Below are 27694 nucleotides of genomic sequence, written 5' to 3'. Positions count from 1 at the left end.
GTTCTGTAACCTTCTCCTCCCACTGGGTGGAGTAGGGCTTTTAAGAGCAGCTGGAATGCAGTTTTCCTGATCAGTGTAGCCAGTTGTTGCCTGTCTGAACCTCTGCCAGTCCTGGAGCGCAGTGCTCTGAGCTCATACTAGCTGTCCTCACTCTGCACCCCTCACTGCTGTCCTTCTCACCAGAGCCAGAAGAACTTTCCCACCTGTTCAGCCATGGGGGAGGGCACGGCACAAGCTGAAAAGTTCCAGCTCCAGGGTTCTGAGGTGTGGCAGGAGAAGCCAGCCAGCCCCAGCCCAGTGCCCTCCTCTACTCCAAGCCCTAGCCTGAACCCGAGGAGCACGGGGGAGGCCATCCAGGACAACTCACAGGTGAACGCCGTCACGGTGCTCACACTCCTGGACAAGCTGGTGAACATGCTGGATGCTGTGCAGGAGAACCAGAACACGATGGAGCAGCGGCAGATCAGCCTAGAGGGCTCGGTGAAGGGCATCCAGAATGACCTCACCAAGCTCTCCAAGTACCAGGCCTCCACCAGCAACACGGTGAGCAAACTGCTGGAGAAGACCCGCAAGGTCAGCGCTCACACTCGGGCGGTCAAGGACCGCATGGAGAGGCAGTGTGCGCAGGTCAAGCAGCTGGAGAACAACCACGCCCAGCTCCTAAGACGCAACCATTTCAAAGTGCTCATCTTCCAGGTCAGTGGTCCCTGCTCCTCCACCTGTCACCAACTGGGATGCATCAGCATGCATGATCTCAGTTGGCCTGGCTCTCACCGCCATTTGTACATCTGTCCTGCCTGTCAGGGATCACACACACAAGGCATTGTTCTGTCAGCCTCCAGTGGGGGAGTGTATGTGAAATCTGCACTCAGGAGTGGGAATTTTCCAGGTCACTTGCAGCCTAAACCCAAGGCAGGTGCCACGGGGTTAGTAGGCTGAGGTCGTTTGTCAGGGAACACCTGTACACACTCCATACAGGTTGGGAAGGTGAGCAGTTGCATACACTGAAGTCATATTTATTTGTCTCTTTGCGTTATGAACTTGGGGCTCTGCCTGCAGCTGTTAGCTGACAGGGCAAATTAATTCAGTGGCTGTTTATTAACTCCTCATGGAAATGCAGTAATCATGTGAGTTTTTTATTATTTTTTTAATTAAAAAGTCAAACTCATAACTACTTTAAGATTTCCCTTTGTCCAAAGACTACCAGTGTTTTAGGGACTAACCAAGTATTGAAAACGGATTCCATAAGAGTTGAACTAGCCGATTCCTTTCAATACTCTTCTGGCTAAAGCGATTCTTGTTAAGTTCTTTTCTAGCAAATGATGCACTAAAAATTCAGAGCATAACTCTTAACAAATGCACAAGATATGCTTCTCCTTGCTCAGAGACCACCACTGTAAAGTAAAAATAAAAGCAGTGTTATCAGTTATAGGTACAAAGGCTAGTCTTGAATATTTTCTCCTTCAAATGGTTGCCTTAGAATAAAAAGGCCACTTAACTTTTTTAATGCATCAATGATGCAATTAATGTAGCAAGAGGCTATCTGGGGACAGGGAGATTGCGTGGGGCTGTTGTTCCGCCAAGTGGTGGGTATTTGTGAATCCCAGGGCAGTCCTGCCTAATTCTGGAAGCCCTTCCGCCCAGTGGAATCCAGCCAATGCAGAGCCCAGGAAGCAATTGCTATCCCTGCCCCAGGGCTGTCTTGTTGTGACCATGTGAATAGGAGAGGATTTCAAAGCCATGGAGGGGAGAGGCTATAACCAACTGTTTGATTGTGAAAGGCATACAAGAAGAGCCTTCATCTCCCAAGAGAGATTTAGACACTGGAATTTAAACCGAGGGACGCTTCTGTTTCTAAATGAATCAGCTCTGCCAAGTTAGAACCTAAGCCTCCTTCCCCCCATAAAAGGAAAGACTCATCCTGCTGCTTTTTTGTCCTCTCCAAATTACACTTGATGTTGTAAAGCTTCAGGCAGCTGATGTCCTCCTATACCTTGCAGGCTTTTGCAGCCCGGAAATTTTTTAACTTGTAATGCAAATGGAATAGCTTTTCATGCGCCAGATGAACTGCGAAGAGATGTGGTAACTGTGCCCTTCTTAAGCCATATAAGATCCTTACTTTATTAGCCTGAAAGATATTAGAAATCTTAGTTCTCAAGTCATTTCTAAATTAAATACTGATCTCCAAACAAAACCAAACATGTAAAGGCCTCTTTAAATCTGAGTTACCAAAGGAAATGTCCCTTCCTCCAGTATGAATCAGAGAGATTATCTCTTGTCCTATCACTCAGTTAAAGAGGAAAAAAGTATTTATTGGTAGAGGAAAATCACAATTTATCAAATCTGATAAATTGTTTTGTTTTGTTTTGCCATGGATGCTCCATAGAGGTTGGGGAGAGGGATGGAGAAGATATCTGACTAAAAATTCAAGAGAATTGTAAATCTGACATTTAAAAAACAACTGTTGGGGAATTTAAAGACATATTTTACTATTGAAACCCTGCTATGGTCTTCTGTTTTGTCACACTGGATTGACAGGTGTGAAATTGCAGCCAGAAGTGGTAGGAATTCTCCACGTCAAGAGTAAAAGTTAAAACAGGGGTGCTCAGCAGAAGCTAAGCAATTCCAAAGCAATGAGTTCAGGCTCCATTCTGAGCCTCTTAGCAAGCAGCTTCCAAGGACACCTTTTTTTTTTTAAAAGAGCGGTTTAGGAGGCAAGAAAGGACCTGGACCTTTCTTATGCCATGTAAGGTTATTTATTAGCCTAAAGGATATTAGGAATCTCAACTCTCGAAGCTTTGCAAGATGATAATTTTGAAAAAAAATAGAAATGTAGTCCCGTAGTTGAAAGGTTATCTTTCTCTGGATCTTTCAGTAGGGGTATCTAGGGTAGTAATTATGCCAATGGATAAAATAATGCATGTTAGAGAGGGGTCCAGTTCAGGAATTGAGAGAATATGTATTGGTCATACATACGCTGGTTCAAATCCTAGTTTCACTGTGTGATCAACTATATTGTCAGTTTTGTGATCTTGTGCAAACAGTGTCTGAGCTGTGCCTGAGCCCTGCACATTGTGCTAAGCATCTTTCGGGGCATCATCTCATTTGCCCCCAGTTTACAGATAAGGATGCTGAGACACAGAGAGGTTTATAGCTTTTCCAAAGTTACTTACTAAGCCAGTGGTGAAGCTAGTTTTTGACTTCACATTTAATTTAATTAATTCCAATGTGATGTCTCCTTTCTCATATCTCTCTCATAGGGTGAGGAATAAATCGAATGATATATTTAAAATGGCTAGTAATCGATACGGTGTAAGAACTCAAGGAATGAAGCTCTTCCTGGGTGGGTCTAAGATGCATTTGCCTGGAGAGGAGGCTATACTCCTGCTTGGTTGTAAATACAGCTCTTGAGTAAAAACTGACCCCACCCTACCCAGTATCTTAAAACAGCTATGCTTATGCTTTTAGCTGGGACTTAATAACAGCTACACAAACACTCCCACTCCCTGCCAAACACTGTACAACTACCATGTTGAAATCAGTATCGTGTCCCACCATTCCCTGAAAGTGAAGGACTCTGCCCAAGGGCCGACCCTAAAGGACCCTTCTAGTAGCAGCAGTCTTCACAGCACAGCAGAGGATGAATGTTCCCTAGACCTGCAGAGAGTGAGGTGGACCGATAATGTCCCGGTTACCACTCTACATCTTTTAAGTAATTTGTCACTTTCAGCCTACTTGAACCCTATGCTAGACATTCTGTTACTAAGTCTATTGGTTTTCTAGTTTAAGACAAAAAAAAACTGTGAAAATAAAAGAAGAGAGTAAGAAAAGAAAGTCTGTCACCTGACGTGAGGATGTTCAGTACTACAGACTTTGGAAAGTTACATTTCCAGTTTGCAAAGTCCCCCTGTGTGCTCCAGGACCTGCAGGTGGTGGCGGTGGTGGTTGGTTATACTTATTCTCTCAATCCCTGAACTGGACCCCTTTCTAGCACACGTTATTATTTTATCCATTGGCATAATTACTACCCTAGACACACCCCTACTGAAAGGATCAAGACAAAGAGCCAACTTTCAACTATCTACTAGATACTTATACATTAGCATTTCAAAAACTCCTAACTTTGTCCTATTTAAAATACATCATCTGTTTATTTAAATCTATGCTGAATTTACAATATTTTTGTAGCTGTTAAGCCTCTCATGCCTTGGCAATTACTTAAATTATAACCAATAGTATCTAAAACAAGAAAATTCATCTCCCTTTGATCAATAAAATAAATTGTAAAATCCATGCTAAACTTAACAGCTTTCCATTATACATTTTTTTCATAATACCTTAAGATCAATGTTTGAATTCATAATACTGCGACAAGACCCAGTATAAATGAAATAAGACTCCAAAGGGTTGCTGATGCAAAAGCAAATACTTAAGACTAATAAGACTAACTCTTTGCCTATAGGTATGGCTTTTACTAAAAATAGAACTTGAACAGAAAATCAGTGAATTTACGTTAAGAGTATATTTTCTCTGTTAAATAAAGAGACTAGAATTTCACAGGTAACTGGCCTTGAAGTTGTGGCATCCACTGATGACCTCTTAAATTCTAATAATGATTATTTGAAAAAGCAGTTTAGGAATGATTTCAAATTAGGGGAACAAAATAAGAGTACTCATAGACAGCTTACACTTTCATCCACATAAAATTATGAAATTGGATGAAAAAGTAGAGGTTAGGTATTTGCTGTGGATATGTTCATGGAGAATCAATCTTATAAATGTGATCCAGTGTTCATCATTTGGGGTTTTTATGATGAGATCAGAATTTTAGAAAGGTGTTAAAAGTGCACCATCTTCGAACAATTTTTAAATTAATTTTTTTAAAGACTATGCTTTCTCCATCCAAATCCACTGCTCTGAAAACTGCTAAATTAGTACAGACTTAGAAGAAAAGGGGATATAGATAATCAAAGGCACCTTTATGACAAGTCAGGATGTTTATATTACATTGATAAATGTTCCTATAATGGGATATTGGTTTTGGTGTGTAACTTATCCAGTGCCCTTTTAGTTGATGAGATAAACAAAATACTAGTTCTTACTGTTATTATTTATACTTATTGAATGTTAGTGCTACCTCAGGCATTTTAAGTGACTACTGATTATTGTTGATATTTCTTCAAAAGAATCATTCCTTTCTCTCATACATTAAAAAAACTAGGCTTTCTCAGATGCAGCCCTTCAGAGTAAATGCTACCCTTTCCATTGTTTTGTAACCTACATCTGTTTGAATTAAATGAATGAACAGTGTTCCCCAGTGTGGCTCAGGTCCAATAGTTGTGATTCTTCCATGAAACAAAATATGTTTGACATTAGTGTACTAGGAGATCACTTCTGCAATTTGTTCATTGTTTTTCATGGCATTTAGGCTAATATCACATAATCAAACATTGTAGAGTCAGAAAGCACTTTAATAATCACTTAGTTTAACATGATTTTATATCAAAGAAGCAGAGGTTCTGAGAAACAAAGTGACTAGCAAGGTTTTATTTTATTAAGAATAGAAATTATTGAGTTGAATTATGAAATGAGTAAAAACAAACACTATAATCCCACTGTGGCAAAGTTCATATTTCTTGGGTTTTCTGTACCAGGTTTTAAATAATTCAGTACGATTTGGGTTTTGTTTTTTTTGTGTGTGTGTTTGTGTGTATGTATGTGACAAAGAATACCTAACCAGTGTGATCTTAAAAAGGAACTGAACCCTTGATAACACTTAAAAATAATGAAACTTTTAAATCCTCCAGAATGTGAAAGACTGCTCAGGGATTATAACTAATGCATTTTATTCTTATGACTTGCTGATTCCAGCGACAGCTGCCTTGGGGGTGCAGTTCTAATCAATGGCTTTATCCACTTGGCAATCTATACCTCAGAAACACAAATAGGAGAAAACCATCAATGTGTAAAAGAGACCTATAAATCAGAATATCAGGTGGGCATAGTTCCATTTTAATAACTAGTAGTTAGAGATTATTGAATAAAACATTCCATAGACACAAATTTATGGTCCTCATATTCCTCCAGGATGCCATCAGGTCCCTGTGGGAATATGACAGCCTTTATTATTGTCCTTTAACAACAGGGATAAGTTAGTGACAGGAGAGCAATCTGCTGGCTTCTCTCTCCTTATTCAAGCTTTTAAATGACTCACTGTAGCCACCCTTCTCTACTGCTGGGCATAGAGTCTCCTCTTTTAAAGTGTGTACATCTTTTTAAAGTGTGTACATATGTGCAAAGATGTGCTTCCACGAGCTCCATCTCAAGAAGTGCCCATCATGTTGGTAAGTTTCTCTGTTGATATCAACAAGCACAACTGGGACTATCAGTTCACAAGAATTAATATAAATAGCAAACAAGCGAAAGTGCAAGGACAAATGCCACTTCTCAAGAGTTCTTTCCATTCCTTTTCTCTTCTATGCTGCAAGCATATCATTCATATATGTTTGAAGTACGCTGTTTAATTCTCCCTTCCTTTGAGAAACTCCTAGGAGTCCTTGTGAAAGGTCAGAACCAAGAGCAGCTGCCCCAGTGGGGACTGAGTACCTTTTTGAAAGTAAATCTGTTGGGCAAATAGTCAGCTGCTCCTCAGGGCTTCTGCTTGGTGGAACTGCCCTGGGAAGCAACTCAGCCCATGGGGCTGCTTAATGCCGTGTTAGGGAGTCACACACCTTAAGCAGATATGTGCATAACCAGTACAGGCAAGCAGTGACAGCATGGAGGACATCTACGTGATCCTCCCCCTGGAAAGAGCCATCAACACTGGAATCTGTCAGAGAAAGCAGATCACAGAACAGATCAAAACCTGTCATGACAGGAGGCCAAAAGCAGAAGTGTCACCTTACCTGTGGGCGGGAAATAGATCAAATGTTTCCAGGAGGGGTGTGTGAGAGGACTGAGTCAGGACATGTATATAAGGAAGACGGGGCACTAGGGGGGATGCTGCAGTTACAGAGGCTCTGCTGTCTGAAGTTGAAGTTGAATTTCCGCCGTCATCACAGTTACTTCATAGTCAAACACCATGCATACAATTTTACTGAGGAATAGAGATTTTGAAGAGTGTCAGTATTTTCTACTGATACTACAAACACTACGGAAAGGTAAGACCCACATGTGCTTGGAAATTTACAAGTTCCTGTGTGAAAGGAAAGAGTTTACCTTCAGAACAGACTCCATAAAAAGTCACAAAATAAACACTGTCCAGTAGATGCAACACAAAATGCTGCTTGAGTAATTAAAATGACAGCAGAAGCAAAGCAGACAAGAAGACAGAGCTCACTTGTATAAAGCCACATCCAACTCATTCTGGATTATGTCTCTTTCCACTGGGTTTATTTGCACAGTTGGCATGAAAACCTGTATATAAATTCCCCAGCCATTGTACGAAAGAGTTCAGCTGGGTTTCTCACCTTCCCTCAACTGCCCTCCAAGGTCACATGATGAGAGAGACAAATGAGTCCAAGACTTGACAGTAACTATGCCTTTTTAGTAATACAATATACATTCATGAGATGCAATATTATTCATTTAATTCTTTAAGAAATACAGTTAATACATCTACCTTTCATTGAGGTTGAAGAAAGGAAAAATGTCAGGGTATCAGGATATCAGATAACAGGCACTTCGGCCTGCTTCACTGAAGACTTTCGGTGACATCTCCCTGAGCCCCCAGCGTCTTCCTTTCCTGGTAACAACTCCTGTCAAACCCTCCCAACCCACTTGTCAAGCCCCAGAAGTAATTTTGCTTCTGGACTAAGTATCAGAGCCCCAGCTATGTCTGCAGTTTGTCTCTCTTTCAGTAATACTCACCCACGGAGATTAAAATCCTTCCTTAAAAATGCAAATGGCTATTTCCCTTGGGCTTTAGGTTTTCCTCATTTTCCAGTGACATCATCAGTCTGCAAACCTCCTTCTAGGCACAGAGCTAATCCCACTATTTTGTAGTCCTCAGACTACCCAACAGAGGGCAGCTTCTATTCCAGCTGCCATCAGGGTTTCTTAGAAAGCCACCTGACCCACAACATGCACTCATTCAACAAACAACCGTTGAGCTGTGGTGAACTCTGCTAGTCACTGGAGCCTAACAGTGAACAAGAGACCAAAATTTCTCCCTCATGGGGAGTACACGGTCATGAAAGAGACAAGTTGAGACTTAAAAACACAGGAAAACTGCTCTCTGTAAAAGTCTGTGTCATAAATGACTCGTGGAAATCCCATACACCTTTTAGTTTTTTACTTTGTCTTTTATACTGTGTTTGACACTTTCTATGACATTCAGAATGGGAAGGTATGAAGAGAGCTTTGGGAAACAATCTGTGATTTCTTTACTCCAACAAATACTCTATTTAACCAGACTTTCTGCTTTGTACTTCTACCCAACACTCTATCCTTTGTTTCAACACAATTTATTGAAAATACTGGTATAAGTGTGTGTGTAAGAGGGAAACACAGGGCTGTATCTTTTCAGAGTATCATAATTATACCCACCATTCAGTGCTTATCAAGGAGAAAGATAAGTTTCTCAATAGAAAAACTTTATTCACTTAGTCTTTGTAGCAGGAAGTTAAAAAGTATACAGGCACACTCTGAGAGCTTGTCTTTTATTATAACCCCAATTTTATTGACTTTTCAGTCAACCAAAATTGAAAAACAAGAAGAGAAGTTCTTACCCTGAACATGAACTGGGGCTGAAGTCTAGACCCCAGATAGACTCTTAAATTCACTAAAACCCATTAATTTTCAAACCAAAAGTTTACAGGGCTGTTCACAATATGATCAGGTAACACAGAGGACCTGGTTGAAGCCTGGATGGCAGTGGGCTCTAGGGTCTGGCCCATCTTAGCATTCCTATGGAACCCTAGGGCCCTGGGAGAGCAGTTTGAAACCTGCTAATCTAGGTCAAATCCTCTTGTTCATATCTGGACAAAACTGAGACCCAAGGAGATTCAGTTATTTTCTGAAAGCCACACAGCCACTTAGCAGTACAACAAAGACACACTCGGGCCTCCTGTCACACATTTTTTCTATAGTATCTTTGCTTTCAATAAAAGTGTGAAGGCACCTTGTTGGCTGGCTGTCATTTTCTGATATTTAAAGGCAAATATAAAAATCAAAGGGATTCCTATGCTGTGTGACCCAAGTTTGAATTCAAATTTTACTTCTACCCAGCACTCTCCACTTAGCAATGTTGAAGCACCATCACACTCATACCCGGGAGACGAGGCTCAGGTTGGGTGCCCAGAGACACAGGGCCAGGCAGATCTCTGTCTGTGGGCCTAGAAGCTGGAGGAAGAGAAGTGCTTGGAATAGTGAAGGGCTGGGAGAACAGGTTCCTGAACTTCTCTCCTCACTCCTACATCTAGGTGGGGGACCGGGAGTATTCTTGTCTAAGGACGCTGGTTAACAACAGAGCCTTCATAAGCTGTACTCTAAAAACAGCCATAGTAGGCCACCTCCTCTTATAAATGCCCACAAAGGATATCCTGAACTGCAAGTTTTCACGAATGTGCCCCCAGTAAGGCTGGCCCTTGTTTCTTTTACTCTAAAATTATGTCACCAGAAAAACTAATATATATTTTTGAATAGATATAAATTGACCATATCTTTACTTCAGACTTCTAGTTGGGGAGAGAACCTTATCAAGGATTTACATGGTTTCTGATACTGGAGAACTTCCCAGTTCTCTCCCCTGCCCCCATTTTTATCTTCCAACTTGACCTCCAGGCTCTTCTCAGTGGGATTTTGGCAGGAATAGAGCATCTGACCTCAAAGGAGGGGAGCAGAGAGAGGACCTCTGGGCTAACAGTAACTTACTTTAGCTCCTTTATCAAGGAAGCTAGCATCCCGGTCTATCAGAGCCATAGCCCACTTCCTGCCTGCCTGTCACTGATACAGCCCTTGCCAGCTGTCCTCCTAATATTCCCAAGAGGCAGGCTTGGCCTTATCCACCCTAGGGGGAATGACTTGACCAGTTTAGAATTAACTCTTCATAATCTAGAAAACTGAAGCCAAAAAAGTTTGGTTTCCATCATCCCCCTATGTCAAATACACATGGGCTGCAAATTACAGCAGTTTAGGACTATTTGTGGAATGTGTCACTGACATGAAACACACATTGTCCATCTTTTCAGGAAGAAAACGAGATCCCTGCCAGCGTGTTTGTGAAGGAGCCAGGTCCCGGCGCCGTGGAGGGCAAGGAGGGGCTCGCTGACGAGAACAAGTCCCTGGAGGAAACCCTGCACACGGTGGACCTCTCCTCGGATGACGAGCTGCCCCCTGAGGAAGAGGCCCTGGAAGACAGTTCAGAGGAAAAGACGGGCGAAAGTACAGCAGAGAAAATAAAAAGATCCAGCCTCCGGAAAGTAGATAGTCTCAAGAAAGCATTTTCTCGCCAGAACATCGAGAAAAAGATGAACAAGCTGGGGACCAAGATCGTATCTGCAGAGAGGAGAGAGAAGATTAAGAAATCTTTCACTTCCAATAACCAGAAAACATCCTCGGGGAAAATCTCCCCCTTCAAGGTCTCTCACCTCACTTTCGGTCGACGGAAAGTCCAAGAAGGAGAAAGCCCTGCAGAAAAGGAGACCCAGTCTGAAGACATGCCTGGGGGTGACCAGATGCCCAATGAGCACGAGGAGAGCTCGCTCGCGGAGGGCCTTTCGGAGGAGTCCCTCACCGGCGCCCTGGTGGACGGGGATGCTGGGAGGGCAGCCTCCAGAGGGAGTAACTCGGGCAGGGACAGCAACATCGACCTGACCATTGTGGAGGATGAAGAAGAGCAGACAGTGGCCCTGGACCAGGCACAGAAGGTGTGCTACGAAGGAGGCGACGGGCTACCCTCCCAGGAGGCAGAGCGGGCGGCGGGGGAGCCCGTGCCGCCAGCAGTGCTCCAGGTGGACCAGAACGCCTAACCGCCCAGTCTGCTGCGGCCGCCCGCATTTCTGGTTAGGAGGCTACTAGAGCCTAGAAACAAAACTGCTGCACACCTCCAGCACTACTCACTTGCTTCTGTGTTACTGTCCTGTCGTAGTAACCATTTAACACACAGTAGCCCACACATAACCAAGATTTACTGTGAAAGCAACCTGTCAGGCGCTCCACTTCTGATTTGCTCCTGGGTTCTATTTCTGTAGAAATTCTCCAAGACGCCTGGAAGAAGAAATGAAGCAGTTGAGAAACACCGAACAATTTCATTTAGAAAAACCAGAGACTACTTAAGATACCAGTCACGAAATGTGATTCATTTATTTGTCATTCCATAAGCTTGCAGCATAGTGTGCCAGTAATATGTTGAATTTCCACAGAACTCTATAAATCTAATTATTCTTCTTCAAGTGTGTGATATATAGTATTCCTATATATTTAAGCTAAAGATGTAACTACTTTAAGAAGACAACACTTTTTTTAAAAGGTAGCAGAGAAATTTCAGTGGTCTGTTCACTCAATAGAAGCCAACGTTTTATTGAAAATGAAGGAAAAATAGAAAGAATATAATATTCAGCTGTGAGGTAACATATGTATAAAAGTGAGGACTATTAGAAAAAGAAAACTAAGAAGGAGAAGTTGGAAAATAAGAGAAAAAAGAAACAAAGAATGTCAAAGAGAATGAAGACAAAGAAAAAATCTATGCATTTAAAAGTAAAATATTATAATACTAACTCCAGTATTCCACTCCTTAAATAATAATACTAAAAATTTCATATATCCTGGAGTATCTTCACAATATTTTTATTTCCTCATATCTTCAAATAATATGAAAAACATAGTTTGCTGTGCTAAAGCTGCATTTTTTCTTAATAAATAAAACACATTACAAATATTTCTCCAAGGAAGTTCAAAAGTTTGTTGTCTCTTTAACATTGGAATTAACATAATTAATATATACTGCTTTTTGTAAGAAGTTGGATCATACTATTCTTTGATGCAATGTTTCCCAAATTTGAAATAACTTTTACCCTCCAGATGATGTAATGTAGATTTATAAGATGAAAAATCAACAGGTATGGGAAGGGAAGGATTCTTTTTTTTCCTTTTTATACATAATGGTAATTTCATTCCAGGGCATATTTTATTTATATATTAATTTCACAGTATATTAATATGATTCTTTTTAAAGCATGCTAGTGTTTATGTACTTGTGCACATGTATTCAGACAGGGTAATTTTTACTACTGCATAACAGTATACTAAAATATTGCTTTATCTATTTTTAATTACAGAATGCTAATGTTTAGAGAACACTGTTAAATTATAGTTGAAAGACAGTTGTACCAGGGAGCAAATTCCCTAGCTTTATTATGTACCACTCACTGTAAGTAACCTTACAAATATTGGTAATCCAAGACAGTATTAGCAAACTGTGCTTTGTCATATTAAAGGGATCAGATTAACAAATGTGCTGATGTCATAACCTATATAGCTATGTCCTCATTTTGCTATTCTGTACCCCGAATATTAGATTGTTGAACTAACAATGGCTGTGTTAAAGAAGACTAAATAAACCAAAAAAATAAAAGGTATACAACATCAGTTTTTGAGCAGAACAGTTTTAGAACAAGCAGAAAGAATTGATTTGTAAACTCTTCTCCAAACATAGCTGTAATGTTGATTGTTTCAATCTTGATTTCCCCTATTAACTCTGCTTTTTTTTTTTGCCCTAATCTTATTTAGAAATCCAAGCCTCATTCTTCAGGTTTAACTTTCTTGACATCACCTTGCCAGCTCTGGAAAGCATTTGAATTTATTGTAGCAGCTTGATGAATTTGATAGTTCCATCTGTATTTTTATTGTTTGTACCAGACCTTATAATACCTTAAATAGCCCTACAAACATGAATGTATTGAACTGTATGTTCAGTTTATTCACACAGATAAGCCTTTCTTCGTCAGTGCCACACACTTGGTAGAAGACTTAATTCCCCTCGGGGCCCTAAGCATATCTGTTTGACGGCCATGAAGTTACTGTCACTCCTCGAAGCCAAGGAGTTGGGGAATCCAGAGCTAATACAAACTGTACATTTCCTTTTCCAAAAATGCTTAGGTTATTTGCTTCTATCAACTATCTACATGTCAGTGAAAAATCTACACTTAATCATCTTTTTAGATTTCACTGACAAACATGTACTCTATGTTCCACATTTGAAGCATTACAATTCTAAGCAATAAAACAAAGAATTAGGCCAGATAATTGTTGGAAAACACATCCTATAGGGATAAGAGAGAATAGCAGTTGTGGAAATGAAGCTATTTATTCTGGATTATTGTTGAATATTTGCATGTTAGGGAGGCTGCAAAGTCCCCAAATTAGATAAATCTTCTTCCCACCCATCCAATAACCCATTCCTAACTTTATGTACCTGGAGTTCAAGAACTGGATTAGTTTTCCCCCAAAGATTGGTTACACATTAATAAACACTGAGATCCATATCTTAGAAATATTATTCACAAGAAAGAAGCATCTACTACACAGAACACAAATCTCACAAACATATAGCAAAGATGTCACTTTCCTACAAGATTTTATTTTTAAGATATATAGACAAATATATTGCAACAGGAATATTTTCCTCTTCGTACTTAGGAATCTAGTATATGATTGAATTTCTCTTTATAAACGAAATTAAAAGACTAAAACTAAGGCCAGTTCTGCCCAAAATAGAGATTTTTCACCTTTTTTATGTGATGAAAGCCCCAAATGTTTCTGCTTTTAGCACTGCTCATACAGAAGGTCAAGGTTTGAGCGTCACAGGTTGCAGTCCACTACCAGGAAACTAGAAGCTCCTTCAACATTGCCACGCTGCTAGTGTTAAGTAAAGGTTATAATGAAAGTCATTTCTGACATTAAGACACTAATACCCAAGCCCAGTTCATTCTTGCTTGAAAGTTTGTTTACTGCCCTACAGCCCAAGTCTAAATGATGTTATATTGGAGACTGGGAGTATGAGGAACCGAGGTACAGGCAGCAATCATTATTAACAGTTCCATAGCAACCACAAGTCTTTCCTTAAAAACCAAGACTCTGACACTGCAAAACAAGTTTCAGATGAAATTGGCATTGTGACCTTTGTATTCTGCTTGATCTGGGTGGCGAGATAAAGACTTCTGCAGCCAGGAACTCATTGCTAAAGGGAACAGGTAGTGGCTCACATTATGAAAGATACATTTTTCTTTTTGCTTTAACCATTGCCTTATCTCATAGTATTTGAAACTCTAAAATGATTTTTAACTCTCCACACAAATTGCCCCAATTAAGAAGCCACACATTCAGCAAAACAGCTTGATATTCATACATTTAAAGACTTTCCTCCTTAAGATGAACTCAGTAAATACTCAGTGACCAAAGCAGCCATTTGTCCAGTCTGTCTCTTTCGCTAAAATGCTTGGTGCACAAAGCAGTAAGACACAAGCATGGAGGAGAGGGGCCCTGCAGTTTTGAGAGCTTACTTTAGGCCAGGCTGGGTGCTCCAGGGGTCAGGAGTACTGTGTATCAATCACATGCTAGTTGCAAGCATTATCTCATTTAGTCTAACAAATCCTCCTAGGAAGGTACTGTTTTTACACCTAAGACTTTTGAGGTTAATTACTCCAACTAGTACAATGCAGAGAGAGGGGGAACACCAGAGTTCTCAGCCACTCTAAGTTCTCACTCATCTTGTTATAATTCAACTATTTTCCTTTGAAGGTCACAGAGTTAAAAGACTTATCCACGTTTACATAACCATTGAGTGTCAAAGTCAGTGCTCAACCCCAGTAAAATCCATGTTACTGCCAAAACAGACTCCTAATTATACCACCCAACTGTGCTTAATTATGAATCCTTTTATAAGCTCTCAGATGGTATAGAATTAACTGTTTTATCACTTTTTATGTGCATTACATACAGCTGTACTTTGTATATGGCTTTGATAATTGTCATACCAGTGCTAAGAAAAAACAGCTCACCAAGCCACAGCTCTCTTGGGGAGCCACAGAGAGACTGATTGAGGTCTGCTGAGGCCACAGAGGGGGTCCAAAACGACTTTGCTTCGCCTATTGTCACTAGCTGCAGGGGTTACTTTGGGCACAGTTTAATAAGGCAAGCTGTCAACAGGGATAGATACTGGCATCATCTAATTGAAAGATGGCACAGAAAGTCTGCATCAAACTCTTTAGGTTAAAGGAGACATACCCTTCCCCTCTGTGTCATGCTAAAAAAAAAAAGTCACTATATCGTGCCTGGAAACAATCTTCTTATCAACTAAAAAATAAGCAAATGGCAAATCAGTATGGGTGGCAGGAAGGATGTGGAGATCCGGGAAGAAACTTCAGGACATAAAGACCTAGCCTCTAAATATAATTCTGCAAAACTGTCCCGCTGTCTTCTCAAGGAAAGCAGGAGCTAAGGCAAGCAAATGCTGGTGTCTCCATTTCTGTGAGCAAGCCATCAAAGAAAATCCTTTAGGCCAGCCATCATTCATCAAGACGTGTGTTGCATGCAGCAACTTCTTCCAAAGGGTTTGTCAGTGGTCACAAACTCAAATGCCTAAAGGGCTCACATGAGTAAAACGGTTCAAGGAAATGGTGGCAAAGCTGTGACATGTGGGCTAGGTCTTGTCTGAGGAGATGCTCTTATAATTTATCCGCCCAGAAGCAGTGCCTCTTTTCTAATTCCCAAAAAGGAATTCTAGGAACCCCTCCTCCCCAGATTATAGTAGACTGGCAGCCACTATCCAAGTCCAGTTGCCTTGTAGGAAATCAGCCCGTGTTGCCGAAACAACAACTTCTCTTGTGAAAGGCCAAAATTCAGATTTCCCATTACAGGAAATTCTCCTGGCTTTTAATTTTTGGCAACCAGCTTCAAGTCATTTTAAATATTGTGTGAGACAATCATAACTGTCTGCTGTCTGAATGTAGCCTGATTCCTGATTTATAGAGATGAAGTCTCCTGGGTTCTCCTTTCCCTCCCTGAGGCACAGACATTAGAACAGAAAGCTAGTAACAGGATTGGATTTGTCTTGAGAAAAAGCACAAAAACCTTCCTAGGGAAATATAAAATGCAAAAATACCCTTGCCAGAACTTGAAAGAAATTTTTTCTTGCTGCTTAGAGAACTTGTGAAAATATTGCCATTCATGAGCAGAGGAGACCCTCACCGATCATGTTGATAGGTGGTTATATGTTCTCTGATGGGCAAGCATCAGTTCTGGTTATTAGCATTGTTAGGTACCTGTGCATTACCTTCTGAGTGCTTGGATGTAGAAGTGATTGGTATTTTTCATAAACTGAGCATAGGTGTAACTATCCCATTTTTGTGTTCCTGTTGAAAAATATCTACTCCTGTCTATAACCTGGAGGCCCTACAGATGACAGAAAAGCAAGTCTGCCCTCTGTTTTGCCATATATCAGACCAGAATTGCCACCTAGCACTCCAATTCTTCAATTCTTTATTGTTAGTAATAAGGTACTAAAGGGAAAGAACACAGCTCAAGTTTTGGATGCTGAATTGAGCCTTCAGAGCTCAGAGTTGGGGAACAAAACTGTTACAGATTTAGCACATGGGGCAAAAAGACATCCTTTGTTAAGAAGAAACTTCATGCTTGCTTGCAACCACTTGAAGCTCTGAAGAAACATAGGGATTAGCTGTGTTCTCCCAAGAAACATAGGGATTAGCTGTGTTCTCCAAGGTCCTCTATATGTTAATTGTCTCTAGAACCCCAATGACATGCAGGGAAAATCTGTGTATTCTGGTGAATGTGCCCTTATTTGAAAAATCTAATTTCCTAGGGACTTTAAATCACTAATTTTATATACCTACATAACAAAAGGAAGCCTCCGCTCCTGGGATGAAATGGGGAGAAGCAATATCTTAGCTTATGTGACTCCCCCTGAAATTAACCAGGGAAAAAGGAGACTGATGTAGATTAGGTTTAATTTCATCATCATCTTTGGTTCTCTCTCTGTTTTTTTCTTTTACCACCACTCTTTCTATTGTCAGATGCCAAGGATGCCTCCCAACGACTGTGGAGCTAGACTTTTCAGAGACTAAATAAAAGCTGTTAAGCCCGAATTATCCAATAATTACAGTAGTTTTAGTCTGCAAGAAACATTTCCCCACTACAGTTATCCACTTTGTTTTATTAACATTTATTACATTTATTGGGCATCTATATGTGCCAAACCCTCTGTGAGGTCCACAGATAAGACAGAACGCAAAGAGTCTTTGCCACCTACAAACTCTCTATCTATTGAGGAAGAGATTAGTAACTTGAACTCATAGTAGCAAAACAAGAGGGAACAAATAATTTGAGAGAAAAATACATCTTCAGCCTTAAGAAAGTTGTTATTTGAGAAAGAGTCCCTCAAGATAGCTAATGGAGACATTGTAGCTTGGCTATATAACATATTATAAATGTCCAGAAATGTAAAGAAGCTAAATTGCAACAGATGTAGGTGTGTGAACTTAATGAATATACAGGAATAGGGAATAGAAATTTCTCTGCTTTAACGTATGGTGCTTAAAAATGGTGCTACTTCAAAATAGCAGAAGGGAGAATGGGTGGGAGAAAAATCTATAATCTTTAAAATGCAACATTGACAGCGAGTACCTTCATTTGTTTTAATTAACAAGTAAATATTGAGCATATAATATACACCAAGCCCTGTGAGAGGCACTGGGTTCACTGGGTAGACAGCAACTAGCCAGACACATGCTCTTCCCTCCTGCTACCCCAGCAAGCCCTGAAATAAACTGCTTATTTAGTTGTCTCTTGCCAGAAGTTCAAATCGCTTTTGCTTTCAGTTTTTGTTTTATTTGGTTTTAGGGACTTTCCCCTCATGAAAACACATTACTAATGTATAATGTTATATACTATCTTTTTCTAAGCTGAGACAAGGCTGAATAAATTAAAATATACAATGGAAATCCAAGAGAAAATTTGACTTCCTTTAGGTACTGTAACTACATTCAGCTTCGAAAGCAAGCATGTTAACTTTAAAGTAAGAGTTGGGTTTTTTAAAATAACATTTGTCAAGGTTCTTTAATTAAAAAATAATTAAGGGAAAAAATGGCCCATAATCCTACTTCCCAGATAAGCCCCAGTGTAATTGTTCATTTTCTTTAAAATATTACAGAAAACTAATAGTAACTAATAATAGTCTTCTACTGTTGTGTAACAAATTAGCCCCGTGAAACAGCACCCGTTTATTAGCTCACAGTTCTGGAGGTCAGAAGCCCAGCACGGTTTGCCGGATTCTCTGCTTAGCATCACAAGGCTGAAACCAAGCTTGACTGGCCTGGCGTCTCTAGGGGTAAATCTGCTTTCAGGCTCATTTTCATTGGCAGAATTCAGTTCCCTGCAGTTGTAGGACAGAGGTCCCCATCGCCTTACTGGCTGTCAGCCCTGCCCGGACTGCCCGCAGCTCCCAGAGGCTGCTCACATTTCTTGCCCTGTAGTCCGCACCATCTCCAAGCCAGCAATAGCACATCCAATCCTTCTTGTGCTCTGAACCTCTGATTTATTTCTCTCCTTCTTTCTTCTCTTTCCTCTCCTTCTCCTTCTCCTTCCCCTTCTTCCACTACTCTTCTACCTTCAAAGAAAACTCTCTTCCTTTAAAGGGCCCCTGTGATTCCATCAGGACCACCTGGATAATTTCTTTTCAAGGAAATTACATCCTATAACAAAATAAAATTACAAGAGTCAAACCCACATGCAGGGCATGTGATCCAGGGAGCTGGGAAATCTCCGGTCCACCTTACAGTTTTGCCTACCACATTATGGAACATGGTCAGGGAATTCAACTGAAGAAAAAAGGTATTGAATGGAAATTAAATCTCGCCCTTTCCCACTTCTTCCAACATTTTACTCCAGTGGTAACCATGGTCAACAGTTTTCTTACATGTCCTTCCAGGAAAAAAGATAAATAGATAATATCTGCAACTCTTTATTTCCTCTTAACATTTAAATAGCCAGGATCTTACTGCACCCAGCTCTTCTCACTTACTCTCTCTTGGCACTCCTTCCGTGGTGGCAAATGTGCATATGCATTATTCTTTATCACAGCTACATAGCAGTAGCTTTTCATGTCTTTAATAGTTACATAAGAATAAGCAAAGAGATCAGCAATGAATCATCCCTAAGACCAAGACAGATTATTATCATTCCAAGTACTTTTAAATGTGGGGAGCGTTTGCATCAGATCCGTTATTCTACCTGAAACACTTACTTCTTTTAGAGTAGATGGGCTCTCCAAGAGTGCATGTTCTGGAAAAGAATCAATTTATTTTTCTCCAAGTAAATTTAAATAATAAATTCTGGAGGAAGTGACATATTTAGACACAAAACGATTTTAACAGTCCTCCCTCATATTCCAAGGAAGGGTACCATAAAAAGAAGAAAGGAGAGGCAGGGGGTGCGGGGGGACCAGGGAGGGGAGGAAGAGGAAGAGGGAAATAGAAAGGCAGAGCACATCCGTTAAAACTGAACTGAAGTTGGGAATTCATCAATGCTTCAGAACAAGAAGAGATACCATTGCCACCTTTTTTCTCCAGAGCAGCATCAAAGAAATAAAAAGTATCTTATTTCTTCTTCCAAAAAAAGATGCATTTCTTGCTAATTATTTTCATTCTAAAGTTCTCAAACTACAGCGTTAATCTATGGCTTTAGAATACCAATTTTTCGTATCTGTTTCTTCGAAGTACAAAAAGACAAGGAGACTTCCACTACCTTTCATTGTTCTTTGGATGGGACTAGACATTAAAAAATAGATTTACATTACTAGTCATAACTTGCAACTCCGGAAGCTCCCACAAAACTCATATATTCATTTTTTTCTACTGAAATGACAAGTGCTCTGCTTTCATCAATTTAAGTGAAAACACAGTCAGCAGTAATAATGGCCTTGATTTCCATAAGCATTTTCTCTGTGTGAGGAGCCCAGGAGCTGAGGGCTTCTCTTCAGAGCTTGGCCCACTGCTCTGAAATGGAGATGGACTATTAAACATAATGTGAAGGCTTATTAGTTTATGTTAATACTTGAAAATGTGCTATTTGCTCTTAAATTTCCTCACCTCCACTGCAAAGAGATGTCCTAAAACCACAGCTCTAAAGGTTGCTACTGGGACATGGAGGAGGGCACGTTAGTAGTAATTTGGCAGCAATTTGCAAACAAACCCCAAGATTGTATAAGACAATTGCTAGTGAGGCGAATTGCAATAGAGAAACTATGAGGAAATCCAGTCAAGCAGCAACCCTGTCCTGTGCCTGTTCCTCAGGGAGCTACATGTCTTAAAATACCTTCCAAGAAATTTTCTAAGTTCCCCTCCGGTGCCTGGGAGCAGCTGGGACTGGCAGTGTCTTCCGAGTCTTCAGGAGGAAAACTCTCTTAGCTGGCAGAGTATTTCTTTTATGGAGCTGTGAGAGTCTGTATGAGACTGGGCCTCTGGAATGGTGCTGACATGCTGATTTGGGGATACTCACGTTTCTGAGGGAAACAGAACGAGCTCAGGGTATACTGAGAACCCCTGGGGTTCTTGCATGGGGGCTGGTATAAGAGTTCTTTGGACAGAGGTGCCACCTCTAGTGTGTAGCACCAAGGGAGCAAGGTGGGAAAAGGTGCCCTTTACCCAGGGCTGTCACTCCACTTTCTCCTCAGGTTCCACACACCACCAATCAGGCTGTTTTCCCAGGGTTGCCTCACACATCTTTTCCTAGAGCTTCCAGGCCTTCATTCCCATGTCCAGTGAGTCTTCCTACATTTCCTCTCTTGCCTTACATCACGTGCTGATGTTTTCCTTTCCAAGTTGTCCATGCTGCACAAGGGATGGACATTTCTTCTATAAACGGGACCACTCTTCTTGTCCTCCATGGGTCTCACCTATCTTCCTCAGTGGTGGAAGTGGTTGAAGGCAGGGGTACAGCCAACATTAAGAGAGATCATATTCTAGGACTGCCATGGTCACCACATAAAGAAATGAAGAGAAGATTTAATTGGAAGATGTATCATTTTATGTTCATGCTATAAAATTCCAAACACTACATTTGACATGACTAGAAAACAAGTTCTCATTCACATTTTCCTACATATACTGATGTAACTCCAGGGGGAAAATTCCAGAGCAAAATACCTTTGAAACCAAAATCAGTCAAAGGGAGAAATAAAGATGGAGAAACCCTTCTATTGCTTACAAGCAGTCATCCTCTTCTGCTCACCTGTGTCTCTTGTCACCTGCCTGCAGAAGGGCCCCACCCAACCTCTCCGGTCCAGATATGCCCTGCTTACCCTTGTAATCACCTACTGATATGGAGCTGGACCATTTCTCTCCACTCCTTGGAAATACCTATTGAGGAGATGCACTAACGCCAGGCTAGAGATTCTGAAAATATCGCAATGTTACCACAACTGGAAAGACTTGCATTTGCAGTCATTATTAACAGAGCACAGTAATGGCCTTTGAAACAGTCATTGGAAACCACTGATCATGTTATGATGGATGATATGACTCATGAGTGATGATGCAACCAACGTTAAATAAATGGCATTAAGAACTACAGAGACAAGAAGATCTATAATACCTCAAACAGGATGTGGAGAACCATGGCATTGTATAACAGTATTGCTACCTTTTTCTCACATGGTGGAAGATATGAAATCAACCAAGAACCATGCATTTGACAATAAAGAACAAGAAGATACAGCACCTAGCTACTAGCTACTAGGAGAATCTGAAAAATATCATCTGTCTTGCCACTGGGCTTCAGCCCCGGGCAAGTTCGCTATGGATTCAATGTGACCAAAGAAATTGACAGCAAAACGCTCTTGGGGTGAAAGGGTTATACCCAACTTTATTTCCAGGTGTCAGGTCAGTCACTAAAGTCCCATTCACTCAGAGCAAGTCTGCATGCAGCAAGCCAGTCTCTGCCTTTGGGCCCCTCTGTCTGCACAGCCATCCTCTGGGCCTCTCTACCTGTACAACCATCCCACACAGCTGTGCTCTGGGCCTCTCTGCACAGTCTTTTTGCACAGCCGTCCTCTGGGCCTCTATCCTCAGCGCTGCCACCACTCCAGCCTCTGCTCTGCTCCCCTGCAGCCTTGCAGCCCTGCCACCGTGTTGCACCCAGAGCACTGGGCGGAGCTCTTTATATAGAGTCAACAGCCATGTATTGCCCACAGGTGTGCAGTGAGTCAGTCAGCCAGGGCCAGGCGAGAATCCTGGCCACAGGAACTCTCATTTTATCCACATCATCCCCTACATAGGCCCATGAATTTTACAACAGTTTTAAAACAAAAATTTTATGTAAGCAGAGACCCCAAAAAAAAGATTTGCCTGGGGCCTCTACATCCTAGGGATGACTGTGAGTAAAACTCCTAAGGAAGGGTAGCATGTAATTTGCCAATATACCATTTTGTCCTTTCTTAGTATAGCTACAGTAGATTTCACATTAAATGGCTTGGAAATCTTCATGATTTAATTTAGCAAATATTTTATATCCATAACAAAATAATCACCATTATGTGTTGAGAAGACTTGGGGACTTTTGTATATTCTTTTCTTTGTAGTTATTATGCTTTTTGTATTCTTCTTGCTTGAGATAATTCACAATTAACCAGATATGGCTTATTCACCTAATAAAGTAACTGCATAATGTAAATGTTTTATTTCTAGAATGTCTGACCACTAACTAACACTGAGTATTTCTAGATGGGCTCATGATGTCATTAGTTGGTAGAAACTCAGAGAATGTAAATTAATTTGATGTTAGCCTTAAACACTTTAATTATGGAAGGAAAGCTGCTCAAACAATCATATAAATGCATATTAACATATCAGGTTATTTCTTAAGTATCTATCACTTAGATTATTCTTGTCTTTCTTATAAATATATGTAATTGAGGTGTAATTATTTTAGGGCTTCCATTATAACAATGGTTATCACCCATATTTATATCTACAAAAATATGTATTTACCGGTGGTTAACCTGCCTTACTGACTGACTTAAAAGCTATTAGCCTGGTCAAACTATCACTCAGCCAAACTATTAAAGGAAGTTGATAGGGAAGTTCTAGTTCAAGAAATCATGGCTTATTTCTAGAAATAGGCAAGAAAGAATTAGGAAAGGAAAACACTGAATTTTAAACCAATGTATTAAACCAACTCAAAGATGACATAGTCACTCTGTGAGAATGTGTCTGTCTTGCAACCCACCAATTTTTTTACCCTGTCAGGGTCTGACTTAGGAAAGTTCTTCTAGCAATGCTTGAGCTAATCAAAGTTAACATTCTATTCTCACGGGATTTTAAAATTGCAAGTGCCAATGAGTTTCCTTTCAATAAATCTTACAAATACAAAACTGAGAGAATTTTAAACATTCTAATAACACAGCACATTAAAATTTATAATTTGAAGCTCATTTTTACATTCCCAATTTTTGTCTGATAATAAAACTTAAAGAAACATTTTATTGCCACCATTTTTGTTTTCAAAAATTTAACAGTGTTTTCATTTAGAAAGATAGTTATAAAATGCATGAGGGCCATAGAGAAAAAGTGGGAAATAATTCAGGTTTTCTAAATTAATTCCATTTCTTTTGACCCACCATGTCTTTCTTCCCTTCTATCAGACAGGGTGTGGACAAAATGAAGGTTCCTGTGGCCAGGATTCTCACCTGGCCCTGGTCAGCTTGCTCACTACACACATGCGGGCAATACGTTGTTATTGACTCTATATTAAGAGCCCTGCCCAGTGCTCTGGGCAACACGGTGGCATGGCTGCAGGAGAGCAGAGCAGAGGCTGGAGCAGTGACAGTGCCAAAGATAGAGACTGGGCCCAAAGGACGGCTGTGCTGCCTGCACAGAAGTGAGAGGCCCAGAGGTGGAGACTGGCTTGCTGCATGCAGACTGGCCCTGAGTGGATGGGATTCTAGTGATTGATCTGCCACCGTGGAAATAAAGTTGGATGTAACCCTTTCACCCAAGAATGTTCTACTGTCATTTCTTTGGTCACATTGAATCCATAGTCCAGGGCAGAAACCCATTGGCAAGACACAGGGTATGAAGTACCTAACTTTCAGAGATGCCTCTTATGTCACCTACTCCTTTCAGGTGGCATGATAAGGATATGGTAAGTGGGGAAAGGATTTTGACTGAGGACATTAGTGGTTATAATTCCTTCTATTTTCTTAGTAATGAACAATTTCTGAGCTTTTTTGCTTGGAAATTCATCAACAAAATATGTTTATAATTCCTTAAAAAGCAGTAGTAGCCTTTTTGAAATAGAATCTTGGAGAAATAGTCTGAGAACATGACATTCTGTGATTTTCACAAATGAACATAAATTATATAATATTAAAAACAATTTTACCAGACTTTTCAGCACTGGCCTCCAAAAGGATGCATCCCATTCAAAGATTAAATGCTAGCTAACAATCTTACATCCTCCAAATCCAGCAAAGATCACCTGTAAACATGAAGAAATTGAACCAGAATTAGCATCAGATGGCTACAGAGGAAACAGCAAGCACCTGCTACCTTTAAGACGCATGTTTGAGATTTAATTAGAAGATATTGATTATAAATGAACAATAACATGGTGGAAACAAAGAACTAATTTTTTTAGACAAAAATACTGTATTAAAAATCAGTACTATCCAACTTGGTACATCAATCAGCATATTTGGGCATTGTGTTTGGTTCAAAGCACTGTTTTGGTGTCTGAAAAGGGTTTACACTTCTGCTATGGAATCACATCCCACCCACCAGAAATAATGCCTTTACAGTATTTCTGTTCCTGTGTTCTTTTGCATCACCTTTATGTATGCTCTGCTTTTCTGAGCAGCAGGGTCAACCTGACATTCACTTGAGGACTGTGCCTGTCAGCTAGAATCACCATTCTTCCAGTTGCTGAATCAGCCCACTCCTGTACCACTAGCTGGTAACGATACAAGACCTTCAAATTTTGCAAATTTTTTGTCTGAATCAGAATGGGCTCTAGGCCAATTTCTTTAAAACCAGTACAGATTTTCAGAATCTCATTTACACAATCACATTTCTAATTACAGAGGATCCTGGAAATGCATATCATTTCAGGCTTGGATGGGCTGTTTGATTCCATGTGAAAATCTTTCATTGTGTCACCCAGATGACAACCATAAACTGAGGCCTAATAATTATTCTTATTGTGATAGGACATTGTTCTAATTGGAAAAGTCAAGCTCTTAGAGGGTGTTCTATAAATAGAGTCGTATGACATGAACTACCAAAATGGAAGGAATAGAGTAGGAATCAGTCACTGAGTTCAAATGCCCAACCTTTGTGGCTTTGATCCTTTGCCAGCCATGCTTCCTTCATGTAAGCTGATGCACAAAGGCTGCACAGAGAACACTATTGAACTGAAAGAAATTTTCTTCTTCTGGTACAAAATTTATTAAGGGTCAATAGACTGGACTTAAACAATTTGGAGAGAATATTGTTTTCTCATGGAACTGTAGTTAACAATGGCATTGTATTATTTAGGTCATCAGGACACAGTAAGTTAAAATACACACGCAAACTCACTGTTGTAGTTCTGGACACCCTAGAATTAAAACCTGAGACCGTAGTTCTGGTGCATGAAGTTTATTGAAGGGGTTCTCTTTAGGGAAAGCTCTTCAGGGGAAGGTCTGACAAGCAGGAGAGGGCAGAGAGGGCTGAGAAGGATACAGTCCTATTCACAGGCTAGTTGTGCCTCATCCATAGGACCACACCACAGAAGAAATTGTGTCCCTCTCCTTTGATGTAAGAGGGCCAGCTGTTTGCAGCCACATGTCCATCAGTCATTGGCTGCTACTAGTTGGAGGCTCATGACCTCTTGGGAGATGCAGCTGCCATCAGCAAGTCTCTGGACAGGGGAGGGGGCAGCTGTGGGTCATGAATAAGCAATCCTCACAGCAGCTGGAGAAGAGTGCCTGGGCCTGGTAAAGGGATTTAGATGGGGTGCCCACAGCACCTGTTACACTTACTAACTGTGATGCACTCAGAAATTAGAAAAACACCTAGTTCTCAGTCAAATTTTAGACAGACTAGAAAGGGTCACCTCTGGCACCAACAGGTGAAGTCATTGGGTTGGAATGGCTGGCAAGCTTACCCAGTTACCTTTAATTGTATTATATCCTATGACTTGTGCTTCCTTTGCTTGTTAACAATCTACAGCCTCTGACATAATGTATCCTTAACCTATTTTGGTGCTCTTAATTCAGAATTATTCCTTCTTCCCGCATGAAAGGAAAGCTGCCAGTTTTGAGAATATCCATTAAGTTAAGGGCACAAGGCAGAATGTTAACATTCAACATGAAGAAAAAGCAATAGACTTTATAAACCACAAAGCACTATTCTTTTTTAATGGAAGAATGAAGTTTTCAATTGAGAGATTTGGGGGAGTAAAAAGAAGTTTCCTTTCCTAAGGTACAAGTCTTATTTGCATTCCAAGAGTCCTGTTACATGGATATCCTTCACCCAGTAAGAAATGTACACCTTCTGCTGTGGTTGATGTCCCTCCACATTTCTCAGTTATGGGCACTAGAAATTCCAAACATGCTGTGAGTTATTTTTCCCTTCTCTCCTCCCAGACATTGCACTGGAGATGGAGTGATTCCCATTTTCCTGTTGCTCTGTGGCATACTGAAACAGTCAAAACAAATCTAAGTCTTTATTGTCTAACAGGTAGATAGGAAATAAGAATCCGAAGGCTGGATGTAGCAGTGAATTTGATAGTCTTTACCCAGATAGGTGTTTTGAAACCACAAAAACACATATTATTTTGCACTTCCAACTTCCCTCCTCTCCATTTTGAGGTGATCAATTTCACCTGTATGTATAGAGAACAGGCGGCTTTATACCTGAGTTCGTTATAAAAACAGAGAAAGAAAAGATTTGCCTATCTTCATAGGCAAGTCTATTTCTTTCTCTTTTGATCCAATCAATAAAAGAAGGCATTAAAATAATGGTTTCAAAATCTAAATTAGAAATACCAGTTTTGGTCACAAAAGGCTTTGTTAAAGGGGCATGTGGGTATCCACAGGAAGGGTCATTATTACAATAATCTACCCAGGATGATTTGATTTCTATACCTCTGAGTCCAGACATTTGTCCTGAATTCTGCAGCCAGCTGAGGCAGAGGGATATTTTTTTCTGAAGCAAACAAATCTCCCTGTTTCATACTGATCCAACCTAATTCTAGCCACCCAGCCTACACATTCTATATTTCCTATTTTGAGAAAAACATTCCTGGAACAGAGAGTGGGCAGTAGACTCGGTTCTATTTTCCACTAAATTAAGACACCTTACAGATAAGAAAAGCCACATTTTCTGTGACAAGGAGGCAGACTACTTGCTGCAGTATGAAAAAAATCACAAGCCAAGAACCAGAGGACTGAAGGAAAAAGGCAGATTGACTTCCGGCCCCAGGACAGCTGTGAGCTACTCTGAAGCTCCGTCTGGCAACCTCCTTTAATCCTCAACTCCAGCCACACCCATAAAGGAAGAGTTTCCCAAAAATAGGGCAAAATTCCAGCTTTCAAGGGCTTCTAACCATGACCTCATCCAATGCAGGCAGGACCCTCCAGTTATAATTAGCTTTCATTGACCCTTCTCCAGACATCTTTTAGCCTGAGGACAATTAAAGCTGT

The 27694-nt window shown here is 40.5% G+C and overlaps 1 protein-coding gene across 1 annotated transcript; it reads left to right on the top strand.

The window, feature by feature from the left end:
* The first annotated feature begins 50 nt into the window (after positions 1–50).
* Positions 51–12588, top strand: CAVIN2 (caveolae associated protein 2). The gene is made up of 2 exons (XM_017680021.3): positions 51–696; positions 10191–12588. The coding sequence occupies exons 1-2, from the start codon at positions 214–216 to the stop codon at positions 10968–10970; spliced, it is 1263 nt and encodes a 420-aa protein (XP_017535510.2). The 5' UTR covers positions 51–213; the 3' UTR covers positions 10971–12588.
* Positions 12589–27694: the final 15106 nt, after the last annotated feature.

This window comes from Manis javanica, chromosome 12, assembly GCF_040802235.1.
Source record: "Manis javanica isolate MJ-LG chromosome 12, MJ_LKY, whole genome shotgun sequence".
In the NCBI taxonomy this organism is placed as follows: domain Eukaryota; kingdom Metazoa; phylum Chordata; class Mammalia; order Pholidota; family Manidae; genus Manis; species Manis javanica.
This window is presented reverse-complemented; position numbering and strand designations above follow the sequence as displayed.